This window comes from Zootoca vivipara, chromosome 3 (assembly GCF_963506605.1).
Source record: "Zootoca vivipara chromosome 3, rZooViv1.1, whole genome shotgun sequence".
NCBI lineage: Eukaryota > Metazoa > Chordata > Lepidosauria > Squamata > Lacertidae > Zootoca > Zootoca vivipara.
Window position 1 is genome coordinate 84843029 of NC_083278.1, and position 24458 is coordinate 84867486.

General features: G+C 43.1%; 1 protein-coding gene across 4 annotated transcripts in view; it reads left to right on the forward strand.

Annotated features, from left to right (window-relative positions):
• The window catches only part of DAAM2 (dishevelled associated activator of morphogenesis 2), a 217002-nt gene that overhangs the window by 105384 nt on the left and 87160 nt on the right, over positions 1-24458 (forward strand). For all 4 annotated transcript variants that reach the window (XM_035108128.2, XM_035108129.2, XM_035108127.2 and 1 more), the window contains one exon: positions 12120-12209. In XM_035108128.2, the coding sequence (XP_034964019.1) occupies positions 12120-12209 (90 nt within the window). The remainder of the gene's footprint in view (positions 1-12119; positions 12210-24458) is intronic.

The following is a 24458-nucleotide window of genomic DNA, read 5'->3' on the forward strand; positions in this document are numbered from 1 at the left end:
CAAATGGACATTCATGCAAAAGACCCATTTATTCAGCTAGAGGAACTTGTTCTAGTACTTCTGCACCCCCTAGAAATTAGTGAATAACCAAGTTAGCCTGATCAAATGTCTATATGTTATTTCTAGTAGCAGCAGCAGCTTCTGAGTACCAATGGCTGGAGATCAACAATGAGTGGGCTATTCCCTTCATGTCCTGATTGTGGGAAACAGGATGCTAGACTAAATAAGCCTTTGGCCTCACCCAGTAGGGCTCTCCTTATGTTTTTCTTTAGATCCAGCTCCTCAGTTTACAGGTATTCTCCTTGCCAGCTTTTTGAGCAGGTTGCAGAGGATATTCCTTGGCCCAAGCTGCTGGGATGAGAGGGGAGATGGCCAGGAGATGGAATATGGCCATGAAACAAGTTAGATGGGAAGAATCTGCACACACACACACACACACACACACACACACACACACACACACACACCCCTGGATGTCAGCTGGCGGTCTCTGATCGGTAACACTTAAGAGAGAGGGAAATCATTGCACAGGCAATAAAATTAAGCCCATAGTTTGTGCGGAGACCTGGGAGGCAAATGCTCAGATGGAATCCGCTCCTTTACTCTCAGAGCATTCGCTCACAGGGTCACGGCTTCTCTAGAGCTGTTTTATGGCAGGAGGCACATCCCAAAACTAGGATTTCCTTTGCTGTGTATGGAGGAATGTGCCTGCCAAAGCACCCTCACTTTGATGGTTATGTGAGTGAATGTACAGTCAGTCCACTTTCTGTATATGGGATAAATATATGGAATCTGAAGGCGAAGACAGACAGGCGTTCTAAGTGCGGGGAAAGTGGTTTTGGTCACACGCTCGGTGTTTTTTTGTTGCAGGCATTTGTTTTCAGGGCAGAGAATATACACTCCCTCAACCACTTCCACCGCAATTAGAATGCCTGTCTGTCTTCACCCATAGCTTTGCTGCAGTGAGGTATTCTCTTGGGTGCTGTTCCAGAGTGAACTCGTTGCTTCTAAGTGTGAAGTGTTTAAAACAAAAAAACTGCCCTCCTAAACTTTGTGTTTCAAGTGTTCAAATCACATCATATGGTTTATCTCGGTTACCCACGGTAGTGTAACAGAGGCCAGGAGAGCGTATTGCATATTGCTGATGATAGAGTATGTATGTGAGTCTGAGGATGGACTGATGTGCTTGTGACTTTATGGCTGAAGTGAGGTTTGGAGTTGAGGACTTCTCAGGTCAGTCTTAGCCACAGAGCCAGTTCCATCATTTATTGAGCAAGCATCTTGTACACTTCTTCCTCCCCTCTCCTCCTTCCATTCTGTGTAGACATGGAGGTGGTGTGTGTGTGTGTGTTTTAAAACCCTACAGTTTTTTTAATCTAGAGCTAATTTCAAAGCCCTTTCACTCTCATTGAAATGGGTTGTTTAAATTCATTTATCCCAGCTCCGTGACAAAATGATCAAACACTTTATTTATTTAAATCTTTTTTCTTTCTATAAACCTCTTTCTCTGCTCTTATATACAGTGGTACCTCTACTTACGAATAACTCTACTTATGAATGTTTCTACTTACGAACAGAGCTCCGTCCGCCATCTTGGATGCGGTTTAGATAGGATTTTTTCTACTTACAAATTTTTAGATAGGGTTGCTTCGACTTACGAATTTTTTCTCCCAATGCATTCCTATGGGATTCTACTTACAATTTTTTTCGACTTACGAATGTGCGTTCGGAACGCATTAAATTCATAAGTAGAGGTACCACTGTATTCTCTTTAAAAAAAATCTACAAAGGTTCTGGTCTAATTTCCATTGCTGTCCCGCGTACTTCTGAGAGTGCTCAACTTTCTTGATTGATAAGAGTGATCCAGACTATAGGAAACCAGCACAATTAACGCCAGAGTAAATTAGGCCAGTGTAATTCGCCCCTATTCCAAACACTATTCTACAGCAGGGCTACCACTGGTTGAGTTGGTCTGAGTCATAGACTTTGACTTACGCTATCCTTTCCCCAGTGTTCCACTGGGTTGTTAGGGGATGACTGGGTTAAATGAAGTTAGGACTAGGGGTTTGTTTTCTCCTGCCCCATCTCACTCTGCCCTGTCCCCACCACTCTCCTGGAACACCCTTTTTCAGGATTTGCCTAGCTTCAGTTTGGCTAGCTTCACCTGAGCCCTGGCTGAGCCCTGGTTGCACTAGAATGGAATACTTATGCCAGTGTTCCACTGGCTGAACTAGGATAAGGGACTTAAACTGGCTGAGCTCAGAGTCAGCTGGAGATCCACTTGTTCCAAACTCTGCCCATCCTGGCAGATCTGGGGTTTAGATTGCTCCGTAAATGGTCCTGTGCCTTGCTTACTTATACCAGATTTGCTGTGTCCTCTGCCACAGAATATAAACTCTCCAATCCACTCCTTGCAGACAGGGCTGGAACGGAGTATAAAGCACATTTTTAAAAAGTATTCCTTGGGCTGTTACTAATTCAAGAATGCGTCTGCGAGGCAAAATAAATCCTTTGTTTGCCATGTGGTCCTACTCAGTTTGCTTGTTAACACCGTAACAGCTATGCTGGATTAGATCCTAGTTTGGAAAGGACTGCAGATTGATAGTTCTCCTTTAGTCTATTCCTCACTTTCAGCATACATTCAGTAATTCTACAGCTGCCCATAAATGACAAAGCTGAGACCTTGTTCAAGTTTCCTTGAGCCCCCCCCCCAAAATACTGGTGACAGAGTGAAAGGCTCTATGGGGGGGAGGGCACGTCTGCCCTGGAAACTGCAGCTACACCTGTGGAAAGCTCAGCAGGCCTAGATCCAATCCTTGGCAGTATGCCCTTGGGTCTGCTCAATCCCAAACTCCATTCTCTTGAGGGGTCCAGGATTACACCTCTTGGAAAGAAAGAAAGAAAGAAAGAAAGAAAGAAAGAAAGAAAGAAAGAAAGAAAGAAAGAAAGAAGGTGTGGGGGAGACCCAATCTCCACCGGCTGCCCTGGCAGGCATGAATCATCCAGATTTTGGAAGTGACATATTTTCTGCCACTTCACTGTTCCACTTCTCCCCTCCTGTAAGGATTGCTCGACCCAACCTGTAACAACTAGGTCAGAGCATTAGCTCATCAAGCCCAACACTGGGTGATCCTTATCCGCGTACCCGGTAAATATGTTCAAAGAACAGGGCACTTGTGAAATTATCCATGCATTTAACTGTGGTTCACTCCCAGGAGAAAGGTTATATGTGCTTATTTCATTGTAAAGTGTACAAAGGATACAGTGTCTGAGTAAAAGGTAAATCAATGCTTGTTTGCAATGAAGGTGGAGTGGAGACAGTCATGTAAATGGGGGGGGGGATATCCTTATGCAAAGAAATATTTAACCCTCTATATACTTGACCAAGAAATCAGGTACCTGGTGCTCTTTCCTGCTCTTACAACCTGTGCAGATGTTTTGGACTACAAAACAGCTTGATGAGAATTGTAGTCCAAGCGTATAGAATGAAATACGTGAGCAGAATGCCTTCCATTTGCACAGTGGAACTTTCATCCCCCCCCCAATCCTGCCCCTGTGCACTTGCACCTGTCCCCTCAATAGATTTAGGGAGTCAGTGGAGAGAGGGGAGGGAGAGGGGAAAAGGTAAAGTTCTGTTGTGGAAGTTGTTCTCCTTATGCAAAGCACTACTCAGTGCTACATTGAATAAAAGCATCTCAAGGATCCCAGGTTCAGAGCCAAATCATGTCAAGCCAAACCACGGCTTAGCTCCAAGTAGTAGAGCAGCAGAAGACCAGGAGGAAGAGCAAACTGGCATGATTTTTTCCTGTATACAGTGCTCTCACATTCATGCTTCTGGCTTAGCTCAGGGGGTGGGGAACCTCAGTCTTAGGCTCCAAATGTGGCCCTCTCTGTCTGGCCCTTGGTACTCTACCCAGTCTGCACCCCCTTCTCATCCACCCCCTCTTTTCCCAGATCACACCCCTCAGTCAGCTATGCTTCTTGATCATTGTTGCCTAAGTGGAATGTGTCCTTGAATGGTGGTAATGAGTCTTGCTTGTCTGAATGAAGGATAGAGAGGTGTGTATCACTGTGAAGAAACTAGGTAAAGGTAAAGGGACCCCTGACCATGAGGTCCAGTCGTGGCCGACTCTGGGGTTACGGCGCTCATCTCGCATTATTGGCCGAGGGAGCCGGCGTACAGCTTCCAGGTCATGTGGCCAGCATGACAAAGCCGCTTCTGGCGAACCAGAGCAGCACATGGAAACGCCGTTTACCTTCCCGCTGTAGCAGTCCTTATTTATCAACTTGCACTTTGACGTGCTTTTGAACTGCTAGGTTGGCAGGGGCTTGGACTGAGCAACGGGAGCTCACCCATCGCAGGGATTTGAACCGCTGACCTTCTGATCAGCAAGCCCTAGGCTCTGTGGTTTAACCCACAGCGCCACCCGCGTCCCCTGTGAAGAAACTAGCCTATTGTACAAAGGTAAAAAGTACATTCATTTTCACTTCTGGCCCCACCCACTACTGACATGTGGCCCCTGGAAGAAAATTTGGCCTCGGGCTCAAAAAGTTTCCCATTCGTGATGTAGTGTTGTGTGCAAACTGGGCCAGTCTTGTTCAGTCACCCGCTGTGGGCTGATATGTATGTTCCTTTCTGGAGTGGCAAAATCATGGTCATTTTTTTTTGCAGTGAATAATAAGTCGTTTTGTTTGCTTGGTGAAAGCTTGCGTTTGCTATGACGGAGTCCCTTGGAGGGTGGAGGAGACCCAAATGTAACAAAAAACGACACATTCCAGTGGAGCCTTCCCAGGACTGAAGAACATTTTCCATCACAGACTAAATGGCAACAGTGGCCATGGTGAGGATCTCCTGGTTTTGAGGAAAACCATGGAGACGTGCAAGCTGAAACCAGTTGAGTCTGAAACAAACTATAAAAGTTCGGATGTTGGTACAGAAACTCCTGTGGAAAGCACCACCTAGGCTCCAGTAAATGACCATGCAATTATAAAAACCATTCATTAAAAGTGGAATGACTGGTCCTGTGAGAAGCTTCTTATATAGCAAGGGTTCTGTCAAAACCACCTATAAATAGTAAGAGCTAGGCTCAAGCAGGAACACCAGATTGACATAAATGCAACATGAGTTACTATTCCCAAAATGAAATGAAAACATTCCTGTGAGGAACACGTCCTCCAAACCCACACCCCCTTGAGTTTCTAGGGGTTTGAGAAAGGTTCTGTAACGATGGATGATGGGGGTGGGGGAAAGGAATCCAAGAATCACAAAAATGTGGCTAAAATTAGAGTGTATTGGGTGTGTTGGGATTCTGAACAAAGATTGTAGCATCATACTTGGAAGCAGCAAGGGGTAAAAATATATGAAGCGCAATCCACATTGGAGGGTTTTATGCCTCTTTTAACTTAATAAAAAGCCGCAGGCTACTCCCAACAAGAGAAGAATGGATATACAAAAACTTTTGGAATATGCAGAAATGGCGTGTTAAAAAAAAGAATATAGAATTAAGATAAATAAATAAAAGCATAAGTTAATTTAGAATATGGAGGAAATGATGAAATAAATTTAAGGAACCACAGAAAGGGGAGGCAGGAAGTCAAATTGTTTGAAATGTTATAATTTCTGTAAAAGTATTGCAATGTATGCAAATGAAAACTATAAATAAAATTATATTTTTTAAAAGCCACAAGTTACAACCAAGTGGGTAATTCTCCTGCAAAAGAAAAACCCTTTGAAAGGGGTAGGAAAGAGCTGCTCAAGAACCTTAATTCTCAGCCGGGATGGGGGAGAAATTTTGTTCAGTTTGCATTTAAAGCCAGGTTTATCAAATTTGGACTTTCTAAAACAATATGGGAACTGAAATTCAGCCATCCTTCAAAATCTGCATTTATCCAAATTTCGTGATGCTCTTCCCCAGGCAAATAATATTTTCAGAAATGCATATATTGGGGGGATGTGCCTAAAAATGAATATATTAGTGAAAACAGCATACAAAAATGCCTTATTATCAGGAAAAACTGTTAGCAAAAATCAGTGCTTTAGTAAAAAACCGCATACAAAAAAGTGTTATCAGGAGAAATTTGCACTAAAATGCTTAATAATTTTCACGAGGATTTTAAAAAAATAACATTAAAACAACAACAATAATTGTTGTTTAGTCGTCTTAGTTGTGTTCGACTCTCCGTGACCCCATGAACCAGAGCATGCCTTGGAAACTCTCACTTTCTTCTCAAAGCTTCTCCTTTTTTATGTCCATGGAGTTTTCTTGGCAAAATACTGGAGTGGTTTGCCAGTTCCTTCTCCAGGTGGATCACATTTAGTCTAAACTCTCGGCTATGACCTGTCCGTCTTGGGTGGCCCTGCATGACATAGCTCATAGCTTCTTGGAGTTATTCAAGCCCCTTCGCCATGACAAGGCAGTGATCCATGAAGGGGAACAACAATAATAACAATCACCAATTGCTGCAGAAATGTAGAGAAGTGCGTTTTGGATAGGCAAAGTGGGAAACGGAAATAACCAAAATGGCCAGATTCTTTGATCCCTACTCCAGATTTCCGCTTAAGTGCAAGGAGGCTTGTGTAGGAGGTTCAATAACCTCAGGCCTAGGGGACCAAGTGCAGTCTAGCATTCCTCTCTGTCTGACTCTCCAGAATCCCCCCAGGTCTCATCCTGACCATACCTTCTCCACACCTTGCTTTATTCCTTTTGTCTGGCTGGAATGTGTCATTGAAGTGTGATAATGCCACTTGCTTGGATGGAGAGATGTGCATATGTATGTATAGAAACCTTATATGTTTGAGTGGCTGGACTGTAGCCTACTATACCAGTGATTGCGAACCTATGACATGCGTGTCAGACATGACACACAGAGCCCTCACTGCTGGCACGCGCCCCATCGACCCATTCACGTTGTTGTTGTTGTCCGCCCCCCATTTGTTTTCCCGCTCCTCCTCACGCTACAGCTTGTCTCCGCTGTTAAAACCTGCTGTTTAAACCTGGATCCTTTTTGGTTGTTGTTGTTGCTGGTAGCCAGAGATTGGTTTTTTAACCCATTCTGTGCTGGTTTTTTTGGCGCTTTGGCAGACTATTTCGGTGCTGTGTGTTAGTTCCAGCGAAGGTATTATTTGTCATTTATTTATGTTCTCTTCCCCCCCAAAAAGTGCAGCAGCTTTGGGGCACTCCCCCCTCAAAAAAAAGCAAAGCAACTTTTGCACCCCCCAAAAAACCTCCAAAACTTTGGTCAGCAGCTCCCCCCAAAAAGCTCAACAACTCTGGGCACTTTGTGATAAATAAGGGGTTTTTGGTTTGGTTTGGTTAAATAGTTAGTTTTTGGTTTATTAAATACAGTTATATATTACAATTATACATTTTTGTTATTTAAACTATAAATATCGTGAAATTATGGGTTTTTTCTCGAAGTGACACACCACCCGAGTTATGCTCGTTTTTTGGGCGAATTTTGACACACCAAGCTCAAAAGGTTGCCCATCACTGTACTATACAAACCTAAGAGTCCCACCCATTGCCACACCTGCTTTTTTGCCTTTGGCCACACCCACTACTGGCCTGTAGCTGTTGGAAATTTGTCTACTGTTTATGGGAATGCAGCCCTTGAGCTGGAAATGTTTTCCCACCCCATGAGTATTAAATCCATCTTTTACTCTTAACGTCCCGCAGAGCTGAAGGGCATAACACAACATACCCTCTTAGGTTTCCTCCTGCTCACTCTGTTTCTTCCTTTCATTTTCATGATTTTTTTCAGTCATTTCAGATCTGGGCCATCTTCCCCTTCTGGTTCAGGAATCTGGTTTGGAAACGTTTTCTGCTTTGGGTCCAACTCCCAAACATTTCATGTGTTTTATCATTGAAATTCTGTCTTGGCCATATTAAAAGTGAAATTAACTGACCATATCCTCCCCTCTGTAAATAACAAAAAATAAGGAAGTTGAAAATGGAACAGATTGTTAAAATATTCATTGGACCTTTCTTTTAAAACATCTCCCTGAGGCCGTCGCGGCACATGTCTTCTTAATCATCACTTTAAGATGTCGTATCTGCAATCTTGGAAGTGCTAACTTGAGAGCCAAGTCACTGATTCCAGTGCGCAGGAGGCTGAGCGTTGGCAATTTGGCACAAAGCTTTGGACTGAAGTCTTCTATCCAAGAAGTGGGAAAAGAGATAATGCATTCTTGGAAAACAGATGGAACAGTGGCTGTGCTTTTTTAAAAGGGTGTGTGTGTCGTTTGACGTATGAATAACAATTCTATTTTGAAACATTGAAAGGGCTGTTCTTGTTGGGCAGTCACATTTGCAGCGCCTTGTTTGGCTTCAGCCATCTTCAGAGTTCTCAATGAAGACTGACTGTTCTATTAATTCACCCTTAGCGCCTCACCTGGATGTATCTTGCCCCATTTGAAGCATCTCAAACATAATCATATTGTGGTACAGTATTACAAAATATCTTCTACCCCTTCCAGGGTTTAATAGTATAAAAAGCAAGGTATGTTAACTCTTTCTGTAGGAATCATATACTGGGAGATGCAAGTGGTCTTCTAGGTCTAATTGTGTTTGAGTGCTTAGCTGAGAGAGAGAGGAAGGGGGGATGAGCTTACTGTTTCACACAGTGATGTTCCTTAGGACAGGAGTGGAGAACGTGGAGCTGATGAAAGCTGGACTCCAGCTGTTGTTGGGCTCCAGCTTTCCTCAGCCCCATCCAGCATGGCCAATGGTCAGGGATGATGGCAGTTGGAGTCCAGCAACATCTGGAGGACTGCAAGCATTCTGCTTTAGGGCTACGGACAATGGAAACATTTGGCTCCTTCACCATTATTTGCCTGAAGGAGCAAAGTGTGTTGAAAGAACCTGTGGGATTGTACCTTCAGCTCTACCCCTAAAGTGTGTGTGGTTCCTCCTTCCCCCTCTATCCATGCTACTGCATAGATGTCAGAGGTGTGGCCATTCACTTCCATGATCATCTGCTCGCCTATCTGCCCTAGAGGTTTATCTGGTGTTTTGCACAGCAGAGCAGGTCTTCCACTGAACCCAGCTGGCAGATCTCAAGTATAGCACTATACTCTAAATCAGGCATTGCCAAACTTGGCCCTCCAGATGTTTTGGGACTACAATTTCCATCACCAATGACCACTTTTCCTGTTAGTTAGGGATCCATCATCCCTAGCTAACAGGACCAGAGTTGTAGTCCCAAAACATCTGGAGGGCCAAGTTTGGCCATGCCTGCCCTAAATAAATGTGAGGGACAGAGACTGTGTTCTATGTTGACGTTCTCCTGAGCTTTATAGCCTGTTCTTTATCAAGGATTGCCAACCACTTAGAAAAGCAGCACCAACTGAATACCAAGTCCCTTTAGTTTATACTTGAGGCAGTTGGCCTCTTATTTACCCAGGCATAGAAGAGTTTACTTTTTGGCTGCTCAGTGGAAATTACTGTCATTAATTATACTGATGTGAGGTGGAGGGCAATGGTGAAAGAGTGATTACTTGGTTTCATCTGGAGATCATATTAGGTCAGCCTTCAGCAACCTGGTGTCCTGCAGGTGTTTCAGACAGCAGATGCTTGGTAAAAGCCAGATTGGCAAAAGCTATATGGGGTGTTATGTCCATTTTAAAAAACAAAACAAAACATTGTCTATTGTGATGTTCTACTGTTGCTCTTTTAGTGGACCATACCATATTTTTCTTTCTTAAAAAAACACACACAACAAACACTGGGAAGGAGGAAAGATGGAGATGCTTGCCCGTGCACCTTTTTAAAGTTTTGGTGTCCAGCCAAATGATCTCCTTGCTTTTGCAGGAAACTCATTATTGTGCATTCTAAATCTGCCGTATAATTACATGACCAAATGCTATTTTCCTTCAGAGGAATGAGCAAACTGAATTTCATAGGCAACATCCGCTGAAGTCTTGGAAGCTGCTGGATGAATTTACAGTGTTAGCCTTCAGGTTTTATTCAGCCAGCGAAAATGGTTAAGCAGCTTCTTAAATTTTGGGGTTGGATTTTTTGGCGTGGGAGTGGGGGCTAGATGTTCTGTCATTCAGATTCCTTCCCTCCACATCCTGCAAAGGGCTGGACATTTGTAAAATCTCTCAGCTTGCCGTTTTGACAGTTGAACTGAGCATCCTGACAAAAGTTCTTGTTTAAGTAGCAGCCCACCAGTTTCTTAGATGTGTTTCTATGTTGTATGGAACAGAATCGTGTTAGTGTCTTGACTTTTGCCAAGTAAGCAATAAATTGGCATTTCCCTTGAGTGGTGGAGCTTTTTTGAAGGATTTTGCTGAGATGACCCAGTTCATTGCTTATGTGAGCCCAAGTAGGGCTTCTCTTTCTCTGTTTTGCCAGACGTGATATTGACAACATCAGAAGTATAAATGGCCTGGCATCCTTTCCACAAACTTGCAGTGTTCTCTCTGTCCTTAAGACTTGACATGCAGTTTCTGTCTCTCTTTCTCCCCCTCTCCTCTTTCCATCCCTCTAAGAATGTGCTCCTGGCCCAAGTTAATTTTGTATAGCAAGGAGGATAAAACTTGCCTTGCCTTGCCTTGCTTGGCTGCCCTCTTGTTTGGAAACTCGCTCTAAACATTTCCACATGGCTTGCACTCTTCACGCAAAGTTATATACATTTTGAAAAACCCTTTCCCTCCCACTCCCCTGGCTTCTCCTACTTTGGGCTGTTGGCAATGACCTAGCCTTGTTACTGTTTGTGTTTCTTTTGTACCTTTCTGTGGCTGAAATCTCTGTGGGCCTTTAAATCTGTCAGCAGCCGCTACCAGGCTCAGTATGCAATTTTAGCTCACTGTTTTCACAAGTTTCTGGATCCAGAAAGTTTTCCAAATGAGCCATTGTGGAGCTGGCTTAAAGAGGTATTGTTCCTGCTTTAGGGTATGGCTTTATTTTTAATAGCTCAGAAGTCCTCACAATGTCACCTGTGGAAGGTGTCACATTGGCTAACCCCTGGTATGTATGTATTATTAATAATGATGATAATAACAATAATTTGACTCGACTTCCGAAGGTTTCGACTTACGAAGTCTGCAAACCCGGAAGTCTTTTCGCCGTGTGTGCATTCTGCCACTTTTTTTGTAGGTTCAGACAACCCTTTCCCCAAGCAACAATGACTGTATTCCTGAAGCTGGATCATTGGAATACAGGGAAACTGGGTTATCAGAAAAGGCCCAATACTCCCAGAATTTAGCTTCCTGAAACCCTCATAGCAGCAGAATCCATTGTGCGTAGGACTCTTTGGAAGAGCCTAGTTTCCCTGACGGCAAAATTCTTTACTTGTCTGACAGCAGAGTGTGCTTGTCTGAATCCTGTCCTGTTTTGAGATTGCCTGAGTTGCTCACTACTGAGTAAAGTTGACTGTGAATCTATGTAATTATGTGCATAGATTTACCTTTGTACCGTAAATACTAGGTTTACCTCGGTAACTTAGTGGCAGAACAGGATAAAGAAATACAATCCGAAATCATAGACACTTAACAGACTGAAGAAGCCTGCTCACACCTACCCTGTCTCCCCAAAAATAATGCATACCCATAAAATTAGCCATAGCAAGATTTCTAAGCATTTGCACAATATAAGCCATACTCCGAAAATAAGACATAGTGATAGGCGCAGTTCTGGAGGGCGCCAAGGAAGAGGCGAGGCTGGACGCGTAATAAAAATAAGACATCCCCTGAAAATCAGCCATAGTGTGTCTTCTTGAGGAAAAATAAATATAAGACAGTGTCTTATTTGGGGGGGAAACACGGTATGCATAGGACTATAAGCCATCGAGTTTGGAGAGTATATTATCTGTTGAATTTTTTAATTTAGGATCCATAATGGTGTGTTATATATCATGCTCCCTGGCAGGGCTCTTAAAAGGGACCTGCTGCAAGATTCTTCCTAGGCCAAGGAAAGGGAGGAAAGTCCTTGTGTGCTTAAGAGTTCAGTGCATAGTTCCCAAAAACAACACTGAAGATGAGTTAGATATCCTGAAAGAGTCAACTTTTAAGTTTTAATTTTAAAGTTTCTTCAGCTGAAGACATGGAGATAAAGGTGGCCTTGGAAATCCTCTGTAAAATACATATTATTTATATGTTTCTTTTTTGTCCTCTCCAGGATGAATTGGATCTCACCGATAAGAACAGAGAGGCAATGTTTGCACTCCCACCAGAGAAGAAATGGCAGATTTACTGCAGCAAGAAGAAGGTACTCACTTTAGTTTAATTGAATCACATAGCGATCTCTGCATGTGTGGATGATTTGAACCATATGATTATGTGCATTTATCAGGGCTGGTCCATGTCATTTGTTGCCTGAGGCGGGCCAGCTAATGACACTCTCCGCAACATAACCAAGGCTGGCCAGGTTACTTTGGCACCTGAGGCAAAATGTCCCTCTTTGAGGCAGTAAAAAGGCAGCAATAATAAATAGCCCAAACTTTTCTACCTTTTCATGACACTCCAGACCAGCTGCTTCAGTCAATTGTCTCACTCTGCCTAGTGGCAAACCTGACCCTAGCATTTCCCATTGGCCATCTCCATCATGATAAAATCATTGTTTAACTGAGAGCATGCCACCCCACCTTTCATATGCACTGCCTGCATGGCTAAAACAAGCCGCAGTATTTCTGACTTGGTAAGACCCAATTTCTACTTTGAGATCCTGTGAACCAGCACTATCCATGGGATTCTTGCTAGTCTTCCTATTGATTCATAGGTCCTGAGGAAGGAAGGAAGGAAGGAAGGAAGGAAGGAAGGAAGGAAGGAAGGAAGGAAGGAAGGAAGGAAGGAAAGAAGGAAGGAAGGAAGGTGCATTTATTTCATTGGAGCTGCTGGTGGCATTTTCTGGGCCCAGTAATGCTGTTTGTGTTTAGCCCTCCCCAGTGAGGGGTGCAGTCCCTGGCTGCACAACAGCTTCTCTTATCACTCCCTCATCCCCTGGAATAGGTTCATCTGCACAACCTTCTCTGTGGCCATTTTTGTAGGCAGGCTAAGTGAGCTTTTTTTTAGCTCTAGTGGGGAAGTATCTGTTTATAGCCATCTTGCTGAATGGTGCGTTCTATCCATCGGCCAGCCAGGTTTGACAGGAAGCAGCAGCCTTTAACGATATTTAATATGTCTCTTAGATTTATTGTATTGCCTCCCCTCCCTGTTTTAAGAAGAGGAGAAGTAAATTGGAGTTCTTTTATCTGAAGAGGGCAATGGACTAAAAATGCTCTTGACTTGCAGGCCTGCTAGTTTAATGAATTAATGAATCAAACACGCCAGTTTAGGCATGGGAGTCCTCCTGCCCATTCACCCACCTGCAAGCAAATACCTGGTCCTTCAAGGTGAGGAGGGAACTAAAGGTCAGATGCAATGCTTGCTGTATTATGAAATCGGCTGTGGATAGCACCCAGTCCTAACTGAACTGGCTCACCTAGTTCCATTTCTTGCTTAGTGTGAACAATCTTTTGAAGGATTCCACTGAGTATTTAAACCTCAGCTTGTACCGTACAACTTTCCAGGCAATTGTGCTGGTCTTGTACAACTTTCCCCAGGCAATTCAGGTCACTGGAATTCACATCTCTCTTCCTATGTGCGTATTATTAGTAGTAAGTAGTAAGAAGAGGCTGTGCGGATAAGGGTAGTAAAATATGATGATATTTTTATTGTGTGGTTATTAGTCATAGTAGTGGTTGCAATACGAGTGATATTGTATTACAGTTTATTCAATGACAAAGACTCCTAGGAACTTAACATCGTTCTTGAGGTTCTTGTTTTGTTGGTATGGAATTGATGATTGCGATGTTTTTAACTCTGTATTTTTATTCTGTTTCTAAGTTGCTTAGAGACTTCCTTGTATTAAGTGACTAATACTGCTTTGGAGGCCTGTGCGGCCAAAAAGTGGTGTATAAAAAAAAAGCATAACATAACACCAATGAAATTAATAATAAATGAATAAATAAACAGCAATACTAATAATATAATTGACTTTTGCACGCCTTGGTCTATCTGCATTGACCCTCATGAGTGGAACCCATAGACTCTAGACTCATCAGATTGCTTACTGCAGCATGTACAATTTTGTGTAAAATGACTTTTTTAAGCACAAACAGAAGCTCAGGAAGCTATCTTTGCAATGCTCTACAAAAAACCCCCCGATCCATGCTGAGATTGGTAGATACTCTCAGGCCCCGACAACCACATTAGGGCATGACTCTCACATTGACACAAGTCAATACAAATGGATTCAAATATGCTTGGAGATGGGCACCACCATCAAAGGTATAAAAATTATGTTTATGTTTGAGCATAACTCTCTGTGATGCTGCATATAGGAAGGTAGTATGGCCATCTAGTTTGGCATTCTGTTCTCATAGTGGCCAACCGGATGCCCATGGGAAGCCCACACAGGGCCCCCACAGCAACTGGCTCTGATGCTGGAGGCAGGAGCGGCTGGCGCAGTGGGATTGTGCCACAGTGCTGCCCTACTGGGGGAAGTGTTGCTGATGCTCACCTGGACAAGGCAGGGCAGTGACAACTTTAGGGCTTCATTGGAGCACAGGAGAGCCAGTTCAGTGTCGCCACTGGTGCACCTGCACCATCCTCCTGATCTCTCCATTATCCTGGCCCCAACCCTGCCCCGTTCAGGTCAGCAGCAGCAGCACTGCTAGGGAGGCAGCTCCTGGGCACCACCATGCCAGGTGGCAACTGCTTTCGCTTGGAGTGAATATCTAGCTGTAGCATTTAACAGGCTTCATCTCCATGAATTTGTTGTTTCAAACAGTGCAGATTGGTGGCCGGATCGACATCTTGCATGATAGCAAATTCCACAACTTTATTCTGTGTGAAGTGCTTCTCTCTGTCCACTATTCAGCTTTCTTAATAGGGAAGTTGCTGCAGTCGCCTGCTGATTTTGGTTGTCCTTTCTGCACTTCTTCCAGATCTACAATATCCTTTTTTCCGGTACAGAGATCATAACTGTATACAGTATTCCAGGTGCGGTTGTTCCGTAGGTTCACAGAAAGGAATTGTGATATTGTCAGTCTTCAGTCCCTTTCCTAATGATCCCTAAGATGGAATTTGCCTTTTTCACAGCTGTTACACACGCTGGATTATCATTTTCATTTCAGGATTGTGGCCCATCTATATTAAGCCTTGAGACCACCCTTTCCGTAGAGGTTGATTAATGTGTCCCAGTTTCTGGCAAGATGCAAAAGCAGTGGGGGTGGGCTTTGTACATTGTGCCAAAAATCTGATTACATGAGAGGGCTCGTGGCTACATAGTGGTGATACCTTGCTCGGATCTTTCTTTGCCTTGCTAACGTTGGTACTATTGCTGGGACTCAAGGCAAAAGTTGGGACCTTTGTTGATTTTGGTGCTTTAGGTGTTAGCAATAGCTACATAACAGTTTCTACCAGGAGTAACCCAACACCCAGTGTTCACTCTCGTCAAATCCCTTCTTAAAACACCTCCCCTATGGAGATTTCCAAAGAAAACCTTCCATGAATGTTCATCTGGTCTCATTTAAAGACATAATGCACCAAATGAAGGTCATGTCATCTGTTCTCTCAGCATGTGTGTGGGGAAGTGGGGGGGTGGATGGAAACTCCTGAATGTGTTTTCTGTTTTGCATTGTGCGTGCTCTTTGTGGTGGGAACCATGTTCACACAATGTCAAGCAAAATGTGGATATACAATAAATTAGGACAGTATCGGAGTTAGGGATGTCGGAGAATTCCAATAGAAGCAGAAACGGGTGAAGAAATTGCCACTGTTTGCACATTTGCTCAGTGCCAGGAATGGATTAACTTCTTGCAAATAAAGATGACAATTGTTGAGACTGAATTTCAAAGCTACGAATATCTATCACTGTTCACAGTTATTTGGTTGTAACCTCTGACACTTAAAAAAGTTCTTTCACTGCACATGAAACAGTTTCTCTCTGTGACACGTTTGGGCTACATGTTCACAGCTAGCTTGTTGAGGGATCACTATGTCCTGCGAGTGTTTGCTTCATAATCTATATTCTTATTCAGTACTTTATTGGCTACTTTTGTTTTGTAAATTTCTGCTGTATTTATGGGGGTCTGTCTTGGCATGTGTTGTTGCTGAATGCCACAAAATGCAATGGCCAGCCTGATGTTGCTGAAATAAAATACAGTATTCATGTTTTCCTTTCCATCCTCTATCCCCAAAGCACATACCTCCAAGTCCTCTGCCAGCCAGCTTAGTTGAAGATGTCTTGCAGAGAGACCTCTTTGCCATAAAGATGTTCATTTGGGCATCTCCTCAGGGTTAGTGGGCTTGCTGCAGGGGGCTTGCTGCAGTGGTCGTTCGGTTGGAAGCCGCCCAGAGTGGCTGGGGAAACCCAGCCAGATGGGTGGGGTATAAATAAATTATTATTATTTAGTTACCTCTGAGCTGCTGCAAGGACAATTTGCAGGTAAATCAGTGGATGCTGCCACCTCCATTTTGATTGGGATGATATCTGCACTCTAGAGCTTCTGGATACAGACCAGTGCCACTTTAATCCTCATTAACATATTAAAGTGTCATGAATTCTCACTATGCTGAAGTGTGTTTTTGCTGGCCCTTATCTGATAATGTGAAAGCTGATTCTAAGAGGATCCATCAGCAAAGGTTTTCAGAGATTATTATGGTGGAGACACATCTACAAAGATGGTGCTTTACAAACAACAAGTTTAACAGGTCCTTACCTCAAGGGATTTTAAGGAGGGGCATCACAATGAGAAAGATGAGTCTGTTATTTATTACACCTAACATTTTCCAGGCAAGGTACAAAATTTAAAAATGGCAACAGAGCTCTTGTCTAGGAAACCAGAAATGGAAGTTCCCTTGAGAACCATGTTGGCAATTCCAAGTCTAGGTAAGGTAAAGGTAAAGGGATCCCTGACCGTTAAGTCCAGTTGTGGACGACTCTGGAGTTGCGGCGCTCATCTCACTTTACTGGCTGAGGGATCCAGTGTACAGCTTCTGGGTCATGTGGCCAGCATGACTAAGCTGCTTCTGGTGAACCATAGCAGCGCACGGAAACGCCGTTTACCTTCCCGCTGGAGCGGTACCTATTTATCTACTTGCACTTTGGTGTGCTTTCGAACTGCTAGGTTGGCAGGAGCAGGGACTGAGCAACGGGAGCTTACCCCATTGTGGGGATTCGAACCATCGACCTTCTGATTGGCAAGGCCTAGGCCCTGTGGTTTAGACCACAGCACCTACTGTTTTGTAAATTACAAGTGTAATTATTAAGCTTATGCACATATCCTTTGATTGGTAAGTGACAACATCAACAAAATTCTGTTCCCCTGGCCACTTATATAGTACCTGAAAGATGACAGATATTTTCTGGTAAAGCTTTCATTCGTGTTTCACTCTATACTTGCTGACATCAAGGGAAAAGCCATTTGAACTCTTTCTCAGGAATCCATCTATGTGCTGACATTCCACTCCTAGATAAAACTCTGAAAATGTCAGCCGTATTCTGGGGAACAGCAGAAGGGATGAGAGCTCTGTTTTTTCTCTTGCGCTCTCTAACTTTCTCAGCTTAACTCACAGTTTCCGTTATGCAATGCTGGCTCATTTGTTTATCTTAAGAATGGAGGTCGCTGAGGGTCAAGCCCTTGAAAATTATATATTTATTTTTTAAACCTGAAGAATTTCTTTTCTTTTACCATGGGAAAGGCAGAGAAGATTTGCAGCTTCTCCACCTCTCTCTCTCTCTCTCTCTCTCTCTCTCTCTCTCTCTCTCTCTCTCTCTCTCTCTCTCTCTCCCCCCCCATTTTTTAAAAGGCTTACAGATGTCTGAAAATCTGAGGTCCGGAATAACTTCTCTTAGCGATTTAGAACAGGCCTTCAAAAGACCAGGCTCAGACTGTGAGGGTAGCTGGTCAGAATGACTTGGTGTGAAGTGTACTTGAGTGTAGAATGACTTGAGTGTAGGTAGTCAGAATGGTCCACACAACTGGTTATTTCAGCCAAGCTAGTGGCATTTTTGATATTATCAGAAGTTGCTTCTCCCATGCCACTCTTGGTAATATTTGAATGATGTGAGTCATATAAGTAGGGCTGGAAAAAATGTTTACCTTCTGCATCCTATGGGGTGACTTTGGCATGGGAAGTAGCCATATTCTTGTCCCACTTCCCATGATTCTGTTACTTCAAGATGCTCTTGAGGGGAGTCATCCCTAGGCTATCTGCCCTTGGAACAACTGTTAATATATAAATGGGCTCTAAGGTCCAAGTTACACAATCTTTTGAGGTTTTCAAGGATAAAGTTTTCAGTGTTTCATATGACCAAGGTGTCACTTGACAAATGTCGTTATCTCGGCCAGGTGAGGTGATGTTTAAAATCCTTAGATTTTAGGTATAAAGAACCTTCTTGCTTAACCGAAGGGTGGTGACCACCTTTGTCCCAGGAGGCAAGTGAGGGGGACCTTCACTGCGACCTCCTGCTTTCTCCTCCAGAATGGCTGAGAGATGCCTTTGGCTGGTTCCTAGGGCCTGATGCATCAAACCGATTGCCTGGTGCAAATGTATGGAAGAAGCTGGTATTTCGGTTTTCATCATTGAAATTACATGATATCAGTGTACAGACCCGCATTTTGACAACAGCTGTGGAAAAGAAAAAGTACATGTTCCCAGGGGTATTGATGGGCTGTAAGCTCCACCATAGGATTGAGTGATCAGTTGAACAACAATGTTAATAGCAAGAGACAGCAGCGAAGGGACAGGAAACATTAGACACTGGTTTTGGATGCGATGAATTTGAGGTGTTGGCAACTCATCCAGAATGAAATGTTGGAGAGGCAAGTGGAGATGTGGGATTTGATTGAGGGGGAAATTTTTGATGTCACTGGAGTAGAGGTTGCACTGTCAGAGGAGAGAGAATTGGCAAAGGCCAGGCAAAGAGCCTTGAGGGGTTTTGGCAGAAAAAAGGGATTAAAAGGAGAGAGGGTCTACCGCTTTCAGAGATGGTGAATAAAACAGAGTTTCAGTATGTATGAAATGTATAATTGTGGACTGCATTGGGCACCATCCAGACACATTCAAGTAGAGGTGGAAATAGTTATTGCCAAAATTACAACAATGTAAGTTACACATAAGAAAGGAATAATTAAAAAATGATAGCAGTAGAAAATAAGCTGTAAAAATGAGAAGGGTTATTTTTAATTGCATTTCCAGCCAGTCTTTGCCCTCATGTTAAGGAAGAATTTCTAACTCTTGAAATAAAATTCTTAAAATGGGTTAAAAGGGCAGGCTTTCAAAATGTGTGTGCTTAAATGAAGTTTTATAACCTTTGCAGAAAACATGCGAAGTCTTCCTTTGTCAGATCTCCAAAGGGTCATTTCGTATTAAGCAGCTACCTGTATCTTCACATTTCTAACTTAATGGGTGAAGGGGACTGGTTAGCAGGGAGCCATAGTGGAGGAGGCAGTCTTTATAGGTGGTTCTATAGAACCCCTCATGACTGTTGCTCTATGTCAGTGTTTCCCAACCAGTGTGCCTCCAGATGTTTTGGGACTACAACTCCCATCATTCCTGACCACTGGTCTTGCTAGCTAGGGATGATGGGAGTTGTAGTCCCAAAACATCTGGAGGCACACTGGTTGGGAAACACTGCTCTATGTGACTATGTGCTGGTTCTCGGAGCAAGCACATCGACTATGAATAACATACCCACGTATTTAAACAGATGCATACCTACATATGATAGCTATGAATGGAACAGGGTTCTCAAAAGCATGTATGGAGTTGATGAGAGCCCTGCTGGATCAGACCAAATGCCTTTCTAGCCATCGGTGTGTCATCCACACACAACCTATTTGGGGCAGAAAACAGCAATGTAATGCTTGTGTATCATGCTGTCTTACAGCCACTGCAGGCACTGTCACCTTCCAACATTTTGATTTCACCCCCAAAGGCACACTCCTTCATTGTTTCCTGGTACAGACGGATGCTATCGTATGCTGTCCTTTAAACTATTCTTGCATTTGGATTGAGGGGATGGGTATCTACCTTTTGCTGTCAAATATGAAGGAGTTTTTTATTTTTTAAAAAAAACCATGTAAGCTAGTCGCACAGCAGTTTAGAGTTTCCTAAAATGGTATTTTCCTCCCAAAAAACCCATGGAAGGGTCTGTACCAGATACAGTTATTGTAAAGTTTAAGCCTGTTTTAAACACTGCAATTACACAGTTTATTTAAATCAGAGTCTGAGGTCTCTCGAAATGCTTGGGTTTTTTTAAAAATAAACCCCAGTCTTCAGATTTCACATAATGCACCCAGACATTAGCTCCATCCAGGTCTGGAATGCTGGACCATTTCGAATGCCTTGCTGACTGCTGGGTAGCCCTGATTGAAAAACAAAACAAAGGTTTCGGATTCTCTTCTTGTATACCTAAGCTAGTTAGGACCAATTCGTTTGAAACAGAAATAATTATTATTGTTTAAGTGAAGCATGAATCGAATTATCTCTCTCTCTCTCTCTCTCTCTCTCTCTCTCTCTCTCTCTCTCTCTCTCTCTCTGTGTGTGTGTGTGTGTGTGTGTGAGAGAGAGAGAGAGAGAGAGAGAGAGAGAGAGAGAGAGAGCATGAGCATGTATGTGTATAATGTTAAAAGAATGCATAAACCTTTCATCCCACATGTTCTGGAAAATGTGACGAGAAAAAGTTTGAGGAGCAATTGAGATAACTGTGGGTTACATTTCATATATTGCCACTGTATTTTGGAGTAAGAGGATCTCCTAGACAGTCTCTCAATCACTGTGCTGTCGGAAGGCTACTTAACAGGGAAACACATACTGTATTTTTTTTTAAAAAAAACCCTCTTCTCCTCCTTTGCTCCACTTTTTGCATATAGAAATACTAATAGAATTATATAATTGTAGAGTCCAATGGTTAGAACATGAGGCTGGTGCTCAGTTGAGACAGGCTCATTGTCACCTCGCTTTCTGGCACCTGATAGGGATGGTGCCCATAGCCACCCTGTGACAATACATGCTTGACTCCAATAGAACTATAGTTGTCAAGTTCTTCCCTTTTTTTAAAGGGAAATTCCCTTATGCTGAATAAGCTTCCTCACGAGAAAAGGGAAAACTTGACAGCCATGAATAGAACCCACTTCTCATGTGGATCTTCACTATTGCCCTGTTGTTGTTGTTGTTGTTGTTTAGTCATTTAGTCATTTAGTCGTGTCCGACTCTCCGTGATCCCATGGACCATAGCACGCCAGGCACTCCTGTCTTGCACTGCCTCCCACAGTTTGGTCAAACTCATGTTGGTAGCTTTGAGAACACTGTCCAACCATCTCATCCTCTGTCGTCCCCTTCTCCTTGTGCCCTCAATCTTTCCCAACAGCAGGGTTTTTTTCCAGGGAGTCTTCTCTTCTCATGAGGTGGCCAAAGTATTGGAGCCTCAGCTTCAGGATCGGTCCTTCCAGTGAGCACTCAGGGCTGAATTCCTTAAGAATGGATAGGTTTGATCTTCTTGCAGTCTATAGGACTCTCAAGAGTCTCCCCCAGCACCATAATTCAAAAGCATCAATTCTTCGGTGATCAGCCTTCTTTATGGTCCAGCTCTCACTTCCAAACATCACTACTGGGAAAACCATAGCTTTAACTATACAGACCTTTGTCGGCAAGGTGATGTTTCTGCTTTATAAGATGCTGTCTAGGTTTGTCATTGCTTTTCTCCCAAGAAGCAGGTGTATTTTAATTTGGTGATTGCTGTCACCCTCTGCATTGATCATGGAACTCAAGAAAGTAAGATCTCTCACTGCCTCCATTTTTTGCACTGTGAGTCTCTAATCCTGATTCTCTATGTTCCCATTTCCTACTGTGAGGGGCATGGGAACTTGGATGGAAGATAAGGCTATCAGTTTCTACTTGCTGTGATGGCTATGCTCTGCTTCCACACCCGGAAGACAGTTATGCTTCTGAATTCCAGTTGCTGGAAACCACAGAGAAGAGTGCTCTCGTGCTCAGGTTCTGCTTGCGGGTTTCCCACAGACATCTGGTTGGCTACTGTGAGAACAGGACTAGATGGACCATGAGTCTGATCCATCAGGCTCTTCTGATGTTCTGCTGAGACTCTCAGTTTGAAAAGCCATAGTGAAGAGGAGTTAGTAATTTGATACATTATGGCTGAGGGAGCGCTTGACTGTGTTAATGCTGGCCTTGATAGCCTTTCTGTTGTGGCTGTAATGTGTACTCAGACCTTAGTATATACTCACTTATTGGGGCAGGGGGGGGAAGGGTACCAAATCTGTAACCACAGTAATAGGGAGATGAGCTATTAGGCTAATATTAAAAAATGCACAATTGAGCACCACAGACATGTTTTGAGTTTTGAAAGATTAAATCACTGCTTCGAGCGGCTGCAGTTTTGCAGCTCTGGCTTGCTTTGAGCAATTCAATCTCTACTTCAAGTCACAATATTGTGCATAGTGTTTGAGGCAGGCTTTTCTATCTACGCTACTAAATGCACATATGAAAACTCTTGCGTTCTGGCACAATCTGGTTAGCTAAAAAGCAGTCTATTCAAGCCCCCTTCTCCTTCCTGTTCAAATATATACATATGGAAAAGTGAGCCAGAAAAGGTTGACCGCATTATAGAGGCCTGATTCTTCCTTCTATCAACAAAGAAGAACAAGCTATGCAATTCAACTGTTAACATTTGTTGCTAGGCCTTACTGCTGACTATTAGAAATCCGTTACCATATGCACACCTGTTCTTCACACTGGAGAGTGTGAAGACTATTTTTCATAGTCATTAAGCTGCTGTTTATCAAGGAATATTCATAGTTTACTTTGCAAAAACTGAAAGGAAAGTTTGCACACATCTCTTGCCCATTTCTGGAAGGGACAATTATTTCCTATTGCCTTCAGAACCCTTGGGGGAGATGTATCAGAAGTGTCTAACAATGCTTTGGAAGTGCTTAATTGTACTTTTTAGGAAAGAGTGCATTGCACTTGGACCGTTTGGTCTGTCCTGCTTCAAAACTGGAGGCTCTTGTGACTTGCCTGCCTTAGGAGTTGTATATACTGTATGTGTGAGAGAGGGAAAGAGTGAGAAAGAAGTCTGGAAAATCTTGAATTTGTTTCAAGCTTCAGTTATAAATGTATATTGTGTCCTATAGCTTGTGGGGGGGGGGAGGAAGAGGCTGTACATATTTTGCGCATTAATCAGAGAACGCCAGCCAGTAGAGGTATAATTGATCACAGCCCAATGAGGCGAGCATCCCTTAGTTTGAAGAATGTTCCATATTTCATAGATTTGAGGGTGGGGCGGGGAGAGAGAAACTAAATCAGACCTTGCCGAACTGGGCCAAGCAATGCAGCAGCTGATTAAAAGTTGTTTTCGTTGTTGAATTCAGCCTAAAGAAATCTGGTTTTCAAACAAACACTAGCCTCAAATCCGTCATCTGCCTCCCTCCCCCAAAGAATAAAACAAAGCATGGTCTGGTCTGGACTAGTCTAGTCTGGTCTGGTCTAATCTAACTAAAGCATCTATGACAGATGGCCATTGAACCTCTGCTTAAAAACCTCCAAGGAAGGAGAGCCCACCACCTCCGGAGGGAGACCGTTCCATTGTCGAACAGCTCTTACCGCCAGAAAGTTCTTCCTGGTGTTTAGATGGACTTAACGGAGAATCCATAAATACCCATTGAATAGGCCGACTTCTGTTAGTTTGGTTTCTTGTCTCCAGTACTGTTTTTGGTTTCTTTTTTCCAGTGCTGTTTTATTTTTGTGAAAATAAAAGCGGGGTGCTGGTACTCTTGATAAAAGTTCTGTGGGTGCTACCACACCCTGTTTGCCATGTGCAACAAAAAAGAGGTGATAGGACTCCATGCCAGTGGGTACCATCACAAATACAAACAACAACAACAACCACTGCCTGCTTCTAAACACTCACTGAAGACTGTTGAATCTCCCAGGTTCCATGTTGGAAGGGGGCCTATTGAAGACAGTTAGCTTCTGTACTTAAAATATATGTTGACTGCATTGCAGTTGTATGGAATTGGAAGACGGTTCTCATATTGACTATAGTGTTGTTGCATTGGGAAGAATGAGACAGCTGCTTATGAAATACTGCAGATTGCCATCTGTTTTTAAATTTAATATTTACACTATTCAGTGGGAGTTTAAAGTAGGCTTTTCTATAATATATTCCATTCATGCTCTGCCCCTGTAGTTGGGTAATTGTTTCCATATATTCTAGGGTGGCCATATTTTAAAAAGTAAAAACCAGGACACCCCGAAAGTTGTTGAGCTTTAGAGAGTGGGGGCAATGTGTTCCTTCTGCATCTCCTGGTGCACGAAAGCTCTCCTCCCCACCACTCACACTAAGTTGTTTTGCAGTCACCTGACACAAGAGTTTCCTTGCTGATCCAGGTTCCGAAAACTGGATTTAAAATTCTCAGTTTTGTGTTTAAATGGAAACAGTGCTATTCCCCTA